Here is an 11,020-nt window from a genome sequence, read left to right as displayed (position 1 = left end):
CTCCTGAACACTGTGAACACTTCCACCTGATAATTACATTTATGTCATGTCATTTCTATTCATCTTTAATTCATTAATTAATTATCATTCATTAAGCAGTGTCAAACTAAATTATGGATGAAAGGCTTATTGTGCTCAAACGCACAACATGTCAAAGAGCCATCTACCTCACATAATTCATTAGGCGTGTTCCAGTATCTTAGCTGGTAGGGCAAGGTGGTAATATTGGCAATAGCATTGGGAAAAAGTATGTCTGCTAATAAAGAAACTTGGTGAAATTGGGTGAACAGAATTTCCCCAGTGAAGTGATACTTTACCGAAGGTTGCTAGCATTTAGCGTCACTTTAAAGCAAACAAACACAGAAAAGGTTGGGCAAGGTGATTTCCAAAAAGTACTCTAACTGACAAAATGTAGGTTTTTACCTGTGCTGTAAGTAACTTGGGATAAAAGTGTGATTGCAGATTAAACAAACAATTACATTGGGAAATCCTGTTGGTATGTACCAATATTACAACTCAATCATCATTGAGACACCTTAAGGCATTGTATCCAAACAAGAAAACTGTTTCAAACGTTTAACAACATGGCTGTACCACTGATTATTTAAATTCATCATACCTGAATGTTTATCTAAAGCGTGTATGTGTGGAAGGACTGTAACACTGAGCTGGTCCTGGGTGAGATGAGTATGTGAGGAAGGATAGTACAGTCAGGCCAGGGTGAGGTGAGTATGTGAGGAAGGACAGCAGTATAGAGTCAGGCCTAGGTGAGGTGAGTATATGAGGAAGGATAGTATAGTCAGCCCTGGGTGAGGTGAGTATGTGAGGAAGGATAGTATAGTCAGGCCTGGGTGAGGTGAGTATGTGAGGAAGGATAGTATAGTCAGCCCTGGGTGAGGTGAGTATGTGAGGAAGGATAGTATAGTCAGCCCTGGGTGAGGTGAGTATGTGAGGAAGGATAGTTTAGTCAGCCCTGGGTGAGGTGAGTATGTGAGGAAGGATAGTATAGTCAGCCCTGGGTGAGGTGAGTATGTGAGGAAGGACTGCACTGTAAAAAAAAAATCTGTAAAAAAACAGTAAATTACTGGCAGCTACGGCTGCCAAACAAAAACCGCAAAATTAAAGTAAAACATCCTAATTCAAATAAAGTGCAAAAACCCTATATTTACAGATATTTCCATTTAAGGATTTGCAGAGAAAAACTGTTTTTTTTATAGATTTTTCCTCAATTAATACAATCAAACACCATTAATAAAGTTACAGCCCTAACAGTTTAGCAGAGAAAAACTGTTATTGTACAGATTCTTCCTAATTTATTACGAGCAAACACCTTTTATTAAGTTAGGGTACTAAAAGTATAGCAGAGAAACACTGTTATTTTACAATGTTTTCCTCGATATTTAAGATTAAAAACCTTCAATAAAGTGGCAGCCCTAACAGTTCAGCAGAGAAAAACTGTTATTTTACAGATTTTTGTATCTATTATTAATATCGAACACTTTCAATAAGGTGACAGTACTACAAGTTTAGCAAAAAATGCTGTTATTTTACAGATTCTTCCTAATTTATTACGAACAAACACCATTCATTAAGTCAGGCTTCTTTAATTAAGATTAAAAATCTTCAATAAAGTGGCAGCCCTAACAGTTCAGCAGAGAAAAACTGTTATTTTACAGATTTTTTTATTATTAATATCGAACACTTTCAATAAAGTGACAGTACTACAAGTTCAGCAAAAAATACTGTTATTTTACAGATTCTTCCTAATTTATAACGAGCAAACACCATTCATTAAGTCAGGCTTCTTTAATTAAGATTAAACACCTTCAATAAAGTGGCAGCCCTAACAGTTTTGCAGAGAAACACTGGTATTTTACAGATTTTCCCTCATTTATTACAATGAAACACCTTCAATTAAGTGACGGCAATTCACATTTAGCAGAGAAACTGTCATTTTCCAGATTGCTCCTACATTTTTATGATCAAACACATTCAATAAAGTGCTGACACATGCTCAAGATTGTAAAATGATGGTTTTATTTTGGAAGACAATTATTTCAAACATTGACTTGCAGGGTTTGTGATTGAAGAGTTTCAGGTGATGCAGAGTTTATTGATGGAGTACAGACGGGGAACAGGACACAAACAGAGTATACAAATCAACGAAAGGGTTAACAGACAGAGTTCTAACACAAAGATCTAGGAACATGAACTAAAGATCGCACAGAGTCTCACTCTGGCTACTGTGCGCAAGGGCAAAGAACAGAGGTACACGGCTACAGGCCGGACAAGACAGTCACATTACTCCCGGTGCCGTATGCACGGCACTCTGGATAATGCAGTCCTAAAAGTCTGCCGGCACCGAAATGGCTGACTCGGAAGCCAGCAGACAGGGAGCTTGCGGGGCTGGACGCCCACGGACAGAGAGCTAGCTGGGCTGGAAGCCAGCTGACAATGGGGTTGTAGTTGCCGGTGGCCGGAAGGCGGAATCCCAGGGACGTAGAGTGGGCCACAGAGCTAGAAGACTTGGGCAAAGGTTTCACCCTTGTAGCGACGAGACCAAACACGGAGTGAGGGGAGTGCAGGTTATATATAGGAGTGAATCAGGTGTGTGTGATCATGTGATTTGGGACCTGAATGCAGTGCAGCTGGGATGGTGAATGATACTGATGACATGCAGCTGAGAGCATGAGTGAGAGTGAAACAGGTGTATGTGCTTGTGTGATTGAAGGGGGCGTGGCCGGAGCGGAGCTCAGCAGGAACATCACAATAGCCTCTACCCACAAAAGTTAAAACATTTGACTTCAGACTCATATTAAACTACATGGAGTGAGTCAGTCCATTGCAAAGTAATTTCCCCCTTGTCTCGTCTTTATTGTTCTGCATTGCTCTGGGCCAGCCAGATCCAAGGTTAGGTCAGGTCAAAAGTATTGGGACACCTGATCATCACACATATATGAGTTTCACGCACATCTCATTCCAAAACTACTCTATAACAGTTGCCTCTCTTATAGGAAGTCTTTCCACAAGATTTTGGAGTGGGTCTGTTGGATTTAGTGCCCATTCAGCATTAGGGAATTTGGACAATGCTCTTGTGTGACTAGACCAGGCTTGCCGATGCCGTTAGAATGGGTCCCAAATATGTATAGTGGTGTTTAGTTCAGGGGTGGCTTGATTTTAACCGAATGAACAAAGTGAGTCTGTGACGGGGCACCTGTGTGACCCACCACTGCAGCCTGTAGGCTGCTGCTTTTGTGGACTGGGTGAAGGTGTTTTGGTGTGTGTGTGTGTTACATGTTTGATGTTCATGTCTTTGTTCAGTTAAAATCAGCACACATTCAATGTCTTGTCTCTGAAATTTTCTGTTTATTTAGTTTAACAATAATCATATTGTCATATTTCATACCGTTTGTCAACCGGTGTTTAGTGTCTAAGTTTGTGTTGTGAAGATGGCGCGATATATGGAGTTTATGTTTAATGAGATTTGGCTGCTTTATTATGTGTCGGCTATGCCGGCACCAAGCCTAATTGCTACCATGTGTAGTCTGTGTTTCCTAGTTGATTGGGAGTTTGATTGTTTAGGTATGGCTGCTGTGAGCCACAGGTGTTGGTGCCTTGCTGATTGACACACCTGAAATCAATGATTGGTATGAGCCAATTCAAGGTGCTTGTCAAGGCTACTTAAACTTACCTTTGTTCTTTGTTCAGGAAAGTTGCCAGTTTAATAGGACGTAAGTCCTTGGAGCTCTCACGATGGGCTAGTTACCTTGGTCCTTTTATTTGCTTTTGTTTTGTTTCGTAGTGAGAGTGATCGTGTTTAATAAGGACTCTCACTGACCAGTTAATGGTCCTTTTTATACATGTGGTCTTATGTGAATTGCTTATTTGTTGGTGGCTTCATGCATTTGTCCTTAGTGAAAACTGTATTTTTTTATATTGATTTAGTATTGTCAGTGTTTTAACTGCCTTTGTGCCTTATTTGGGTTAATAAAAATACCCATCTTTCTAACATCTTCAACCTCCTGAGTCCTCTTATGAGTAACATCTTGCTCTAAGCGTGAAGGCTATCCCGACCTTTTACAGAGTCTTATCTTATCAGGATAACCCAATCAGCCAGCAAGATACGGGAACCTGTAACTAATATCATAGGTTGACTGACCTGTCAGTCTGACACAATGCGCGCACCCAAGACTATTTTGTTGCTATCATATGTCCATGGTTGCTATGGTAAACTCTGCTAAGTCTGTGCGTGAAAAACATAAACTAATACTTTCCTTGACTGGTCCACACATGTGTCAATCATGACTGTAGACCAATGAGATGCAAAGATATCCGAGTGCACAACAGAGAAGGTGGGATGTAATCAGTAATTCACGTGCATTTGTTTTGCCGTTTAGCCACGCAAGTTTTGACAGTTCTATAACGTAATGCAGGTGCACAACAAAACACATTTATTCTACATCATCATGGCTTCTAAAAATAAAACAGAGAGCCAGCCCCCAAAAAGATTGTTTTCATGGGGTAACAGTAGTATTGGAAGAGCTTCAACGGTTGGATGACGAGAAGATTGAAATAGAGTCTGGTATAATCAAAAAGCAGCAAAAGTCACGGAAGTGTATGGAGGGCTCACCGATTATTTATATTCTAACTTTTGATTGGGATGAGATATCACTTCCAAATTTGTTCAAGTGATGGCATACCCTTGGGGGCACACAATTATATGACAAAACTGGGCATTTCTATTCATTTTCCTACTTACATCCACAGTAATCTAGATGTAAATGAAAAAAAATAGGGAGCGCCTACATTTTGGGAAGGTTATCGACATCTTTCTAAAATTTCAGATATCATATATGGTACTCATAGCTTGACGGGTACTCTGTAACATCAAATTGAAATTTTCCACCATACTGTGCCTAAAACTCAAAAGTAAGCCTTTACATTTGGGCATGGAATTTTTAGGTAATTTAGGAAAAAACATCAAGGTTCTAACAGGTTAAATGAAAATGGGTTTGCAAAAATGTTTATGCTGAATTAGTGAAGAATTCACTGTAAATTTACATAGAATCATGCTAAATTGTTAGTATGTACATAAACCATAATATAATGAGCTACATATTAAATTACAGATTATCAGTGTAATTTTATTTACATTTGCATGTATGTCAGAAAAATGGAAAATGTATGTATAAATAATACAGTTATTTTCTGTAAAAAAAATTGAAATCCATGTAATTTGTCATTATTGGCATTATCCTTAAAATAGGAGTCGTGTTTTTAATTTATAGTTAACCTCCATTATTATATGTAGTTTTGTATACAATTTCAAAAAACAGAAAACCACTGTAAAAATGTAGAGTTATTAACTGTAAAATTAGGTTGTTTTTTTACAGTGTGGGTGAGGCGACTGGATGGTGATTCATGATGAACAGTTGGTTGCAAGGCACTCTATCCTTCAAGGACTGCGCTATAACGCCTGTATAAACATATCAATGTTTCCTCGTATATCCACACTGGGGGATTTATTGTCTTTGGACAGGCCTTCCTGCCATGTTGATACTTTCTGATCTAGCCTTTTTTTTTCTGAAACAAAATTTTGGTCCTCACAACCTCACTTAGTTCTAGTGTTTGCCTGTAGATGTAGGTGAAGAAGCAATACCAAACTGATATTACTGTAAGACCGGCTTAAGCATTGCATCTTTTTCCGTATTGTGTTGAGGTCTGAAGTTCAACATGGTTCCATCTACAACTTCACTGCTAAGTGAAACTGCAGAAAAAACTCAAATGAATTGTGTTGTGCTTCTACTCTCCATACGCTCCGGCTCCCAAACTTCCTTACAATGAACGGGGCGTTTACTTCATAGTGTTGGGAAATAATCACAAACATTCAGGGCGTGAACTCCCTTCATACGCTTTACATCACATTTTCCCTGGGGAGGTTGAGACACGCCAGCTCACACACACACATGGACACAAACACATACACACACACACAGAGACACACACATACACAGACACACAAAGAGACACACACATACACAGACACACACACACAGTTTGTCGTTTTCAATAAGGTTGGCGCACGCTTACGGGGGGCACAGTGAGACTCCGATGGCGTTGGGGTGATGCCCTGGGAGCAGATTGAGAGCCTGGCATGGGCACAGAGGGGTACCAGACGGGGTGAGACCGAGGCAGACAACTAAGCCACCAGACTGAAGCAGCTTTGTCTGCGTATCACTCTCTTTTGTCTTTCTCTCGCTATCTTCCTCTCTTTCTTTACCCTGCAGGCATGTTCCCTTCATCTAGATGTGTGAATTTACGATGGAAAGCCAATTGGGTGGTAGTGTGGGGGGGTCTGCTATAGGTTAGGAATCCCTTTCATGTCAGTAAGACTGCCACTGAATCCCCACCCCCACCCCCACTACACACCCACCACACACCCACCACCTAATACATTTCTGCTGGGTTGCGTATAAGGCCTTTGGGAGGAGGCCGCCACTCCATTTAATATTCAGTCTTATTGAATTTATGGCACAATCCATCCACTGTGTTGACATTCCTTATGTGCGCAGGCAAGGCAGAGAAGGTTGCCAACTTTTTAAACAGGCATAAATCACAGCAAATTATGCAATTATGTGATATTAAGCAAGAATAAATATCATACAACTGCTGGTTTGTTCTAGCCAGGCTGGAGGCAGCAGAACTGGCGTATGTGCCCAGATCAGTAAATTAAGGGACCTCCCTGACTTAGTGATGTGTGATTATACATTCTATTGTACAGTTTATATTCTGCTTTTGTATACAAATTTACAAAAATTACAAAATCGTCACATACATTTTCTGTATTTGTACTTATTTGTAGGCCTACCTACAAGTATGTATTTGTTTGCTTGTGTTCCTCTTTACTTTTTATTGGCGTTGGATCTCATAGCAGTTTTCTAAATACCAAATTAAACACAAACCTGTTTGACAAAAAAAAACGTCAGATTTTAATTGTTTGTTTTTAAATCCAAAAGTTGACTCCCTAAACTCCCAACGTAATCGATTAGCCCGAGTCGAAATGTAAACAGCCCCTATTTGTTGAGCTGAAAACATTCACATGAATGTTCGGTCGCGTTGTGTCGCCCGATGGCAAGAGAGTATACTAGGGTCCAGCGGGCTGGGTCTATGTCTCTCCGGCAACAATGGAGAAAAAGGGGTATTTGGGGAATAAAAACTCCCCTTCTTCTCACTCCACTTACACAATGCCCGAACCGTGAAAATCGGCAGTTGTGTTGAAGAAAGGGGCAAGACTCGATGGGAGCGCTTAAAATCCTTTTGGTTGTCGGAGGCAACGTTTGGCTCCTCTACCTGGGTCGGAGAAGCGTTAAAACCTGACACTTCTCCAGGTCGAGAGAAAGTTTTCAACGGAAAATTAACAAATGGCCCAGTGTGTTTCCTTGTGATCTTGAAGTAAATAGTTGTTTGGGGGTTTGGAAGTCTGCAGGCTGCTCCGCACGAATTGGAAATAATCACCGTGTCAGTTTCATCTTTCTTATGCAAAGTAGCTGTCTTTGAAGGCGGATCTTTTGGCAGGTTAGTTCAGGACGACAGCGACTGCACAGCGCCCAGTTTTCACAGCAGCTCTCAACTCGAAAGTCTGTTTCGCGGAGCCACTCTTGGTGGTTTGCACTGACGCGGTTTCTTTTAAAGTTATAAAATGTTCCTAACAAATTGTTCGTAGCAGGCTGAGCAGGAACTGCACAACACGGCGACTCGGTTTACAGCAATGCAGTTGTGTGGAGATACTTCAGTTTACTTCGTCTCGTGCCGGAGGACTAGAGCGTGGTAACAGTGCGCAAGAGCCGTGATCAGAAGACGAGAAGTGCCTTGTACCGGGGCAAACGACTCTTCGCGGATGTCTGTGTAAAAAGGAAGAATTTGTAACGGTTACTTATCACAACCCTCTCTGTTTTCGTGGAATTACAATACAGTTCGTTTCTTATGGACCTTTGATATGCTCTTGAATGATTTGCGTGAAAGGATTTTCAGGATCCGTTAACACGGAGTCCACGTTATCTCTGAAATGATATGAAAATCCCAGGACTTAACTTGTCTTTTTCCTTGGAATACTTTTACCTTCTTTTGTGGAACACAATGACAATAGACTTGACTTTATTTTAATCGAAGTTGTGATTCTGGTTCGGGACGCTCAAGTTCACTAATATTACCAATACTTGACATTGCCTTTAGCGGAACCAATCGTGTGGAACATTAAACAGGGATTGTACATTATCGTATCTCGGAATTCTGAAAAAGCAAATGTCCTAGTTTATGGTGCACTGGTCAGTTTTAATGAGTTTAGTGTGTTGAAGGAGAAACAATGACAGTCTCATCCAGTAAGATGACTTTCCTTTGCCTGTTGCTGGCGTGCAGGGCTGCCTTCAGCTCCGTCATCAGCTCCCTGGACCCGGAGCAGCCGGGGGAGGGCCGCTGCCAGAAGATTGCCATCCCCATGTGCAAGGACATCGGCTACAACCTCACGGTGATGCCCAACCTGATGGGCCACGAGGACCAGAACGAGGCGGCGATCAAGCTGCACGAGTTCGCACCGCTCATCCAGGTGGGCTGCCACAGCCACCTGCGCTTCTTCCTGTGCTCGCTCTACGCGCCCATGTGCTCGGAGAAGGTGTCCATGCCCATCCCCTCGTGCCGCGTGATGTGCGAGCAGGCCCAGCAGAAGTGCTCGCCCATCATGGAGAAGTTCAACTTCCACTGGCCCGACTCGCTGGACTGCTCCCGGCTGCCCACCAAGAACGACCCCAACCACCTGTGCATGGAGGCCCCCAACAACGGCTCCGACGAGCTGTCTGACTTCCAGCCCAAGCGGCCCAGCAGCAGCCTAGCAGGCGGAGGAGGAGGAGTGAGTGGAGGAGTTGGTGGTGGTGGCGGCGTGACAGGGTCTAGCGGGAGCGGGCGCAACCCCTCGGGCAAAGACGTCACGGAGGGGGGCCGCGAGGCCACAGCATGCGGAGGCGGCGACCCGCGCAAGTTCCACTACGTCCAGAAGAGCGGCTCGTGCGCGCCCCGCTGCTCCCCGCGCGTGGATGTCTACTGGAGCCGCACCGACAAGCGCTTCGCGTCGGGCTGGATGGCGGCCTGGTCGGTGCTTTGCTTTGCCTCCTCCGCCTTCACCGTGCTCACCTTCCTGGTGGACCCGCAGCGCTTCCGCTACCCGGAGCGGCCCATCATCTTCCTCTCCATGTCCTACTGCGTCTACTCGCTGGGCTTCCTGGTGCGCCTGTCGGTGGGCTCCGACAGCGTGGCCTGCGACAGCGACGCCGGAGTCCCGTACATCATCCAGGAGGGCCTGGAGAGCACGGGCTGCACGGTGGTCTTCCTGGTGCTCTACTACTTCGGTATGGCCAGCTCCATCTGGTGGGTGATCCTCACCCTCACCTGGTTCCTGGCCGCCGGCAAGAAGTGGGGCCACGAGGCCATCGAGGCGCACAGCTCCTACTTCCACCTGGCGGCGTGGGCCGTGCCGGCGCTCAAGACCATCCTCATCCTCACCATGAGGAAGGTGGCAGGCGACGAGCTGACGGGCCTGTGCTACGTGGGCAGCATGGACGCCGAGGCGTTGACGGCCTTCGTGCTGGCGCCGCTGGCCTGTTACCTGGCGGCGGGCACCTGCTTCCTGCTCTCGGGCTTCGTGGCGCTCTTCCACATCCGCCGCGTCATGCGCACCGGCGGCGAGAACACGCACAAGCTCGAACGGCTCATGGTGCGAATCGGCGTCTTCTCCGTGCTCTACACCGTGCCCGCCACCTGTGTCATCGCGTGTTACTTCTACGAGCGGCTCAACATGGCTCACTGGAGGACGCTGGCTATAGAGCAGAAGTGCCTAGAAGGCGGAAGTGGAGGCTCATCGTCGTCGTCATCTTCATCTCTGTCATCATCGTCGTCCCAGCTGCAGGGTCGAGGTGCGGGCGAGGAGGGCGGCGAGTGCCTGCTGCGGAGCTCCATCCCGGCGGTGGAGATCTTCATGGTGAAGGTGTTCATGCAGCTTGTGGTGGGCATCACCAGCGGCATGTGGGTGTGGACCTCCAAGACGCTGCAGTCCTGGCAGGGCCTGTTTAGCCGCAAGCTGCGCAAGCGCACGCGACGGAAGGCTGCCTGTGTCTTCACCGGCGGCGGACGATACCTCAAGCCTCAGCCTCAGCCTCAGCTCAAGGGCCATGCTGGTAAATATGAGCCCCCCAGCACGGGACCCCCAGCTACCTGCGTCTGACCCCACCCACACACACTCACACACTCACACACATGCATACACACCCTGCAAGCTCTTGCCTCTGAACAGTTTCCTTAGAAACCTTGGGACCTCTGAAGGAACACACACTGTTTCATATTTATTGTGTTTTTTTTATGATAACTCACAGTAAAAGAAAACTGACTGGGAATGATATATTTCTCTACGATGCCTGGAAGGCAGTTTAACCCTTCTTACTGCTGCCCCCAGTACCTTAATGCAGTCACAGCATTGATGGATTTTATGAAAGGCATAAAGCGATAGAGAGACACTAAAATCATAGGGGACAAAAGGGGACCAGTCTGTCTTCGGGACGTGTTGGTAAGGCCCTTCTGGAAAACTGTGCCATTGATAATATCGCGAGAGGGGCTGTTTAGCACTGTAAACATAGTTCAGATATGATGGCTGTTCAGATTTGATTGAGGGGTCATTAAGATTGTGCCTCCTCTGTGCCAGAGACAGTCGGTGTCTCTCAGTCCAGCTGCAAATGGGGACGTACGACAAAAAAATCACAGGAGTCCTTCACTTGCACATGGACGCCTACTGCCTGTGGCCAAAGTGTACACAGACTACAAACTAAATCAAACAAGCACTAGATTTTACAAAACAAAGGAAACGCGTTGGATGTTTCGTTTCAATTTGTTTCGTTCTGTTTTGTTTTAGATGTTTGTTTTTTTGTACAGTGAATACTTCTTTTGTTTTGACCCCCACCTACCCCTGTTTCTCGCTCTT

At 44.9% G+C, this 11,020-nt stretch overlaps 1 protein-coding gene across 2 annotated transcripts; it reads left to right on the top strand.

The window, feature by feature from the left end:
* Positions 1–8,362: 8,362 nt before the first annotated feature.
* Positions 8,363–10,270, top strand: fzd10 (frizzled class receptor 10; the record flags this gene model as incomplete). Of its 2 annotated transcripts, XM_080852168.1 has the most annotated exons (2): positions 8,480–8,921; positions 9,006–10,270. In XM_080852168.1, the coding sequence occupies 2 exons, from the start codon at positions 8,495–8,497 to the stop codon at positions 10,268–10,270; spliced, it is 1,692 nt and encodes a 563-aa protein (XP_080708294.1). The 2 variants fall into 2 exon arrangements, with proteins under 2 accessions (XP_080708293.1, XP_080708294.1); XM_080852167.1 differs by having other exon boundaries at positions 8,363–10,270.
* Positions 10,271–11,020: the final 750 nt, after the last annotated feature.

The sequence above is a fragment of the Sprattus sprattus genome, assembly GCF_963457725.1.
Source record: "Sprattus sprattus genome assembly, chromosome: 15".
NCBI classification, from domain to species: Eukaryota; Metazoa; Chordata; class Actinopteri; order Clupeiformes; family Clupeidae; genus Sprattus; species Sprattus sprattus.
The sequence above is the reverse complement of the archived record's forward strand: the minus strand, read 5'-3'. Positions and strand labels throughout refer to the sequence as shown.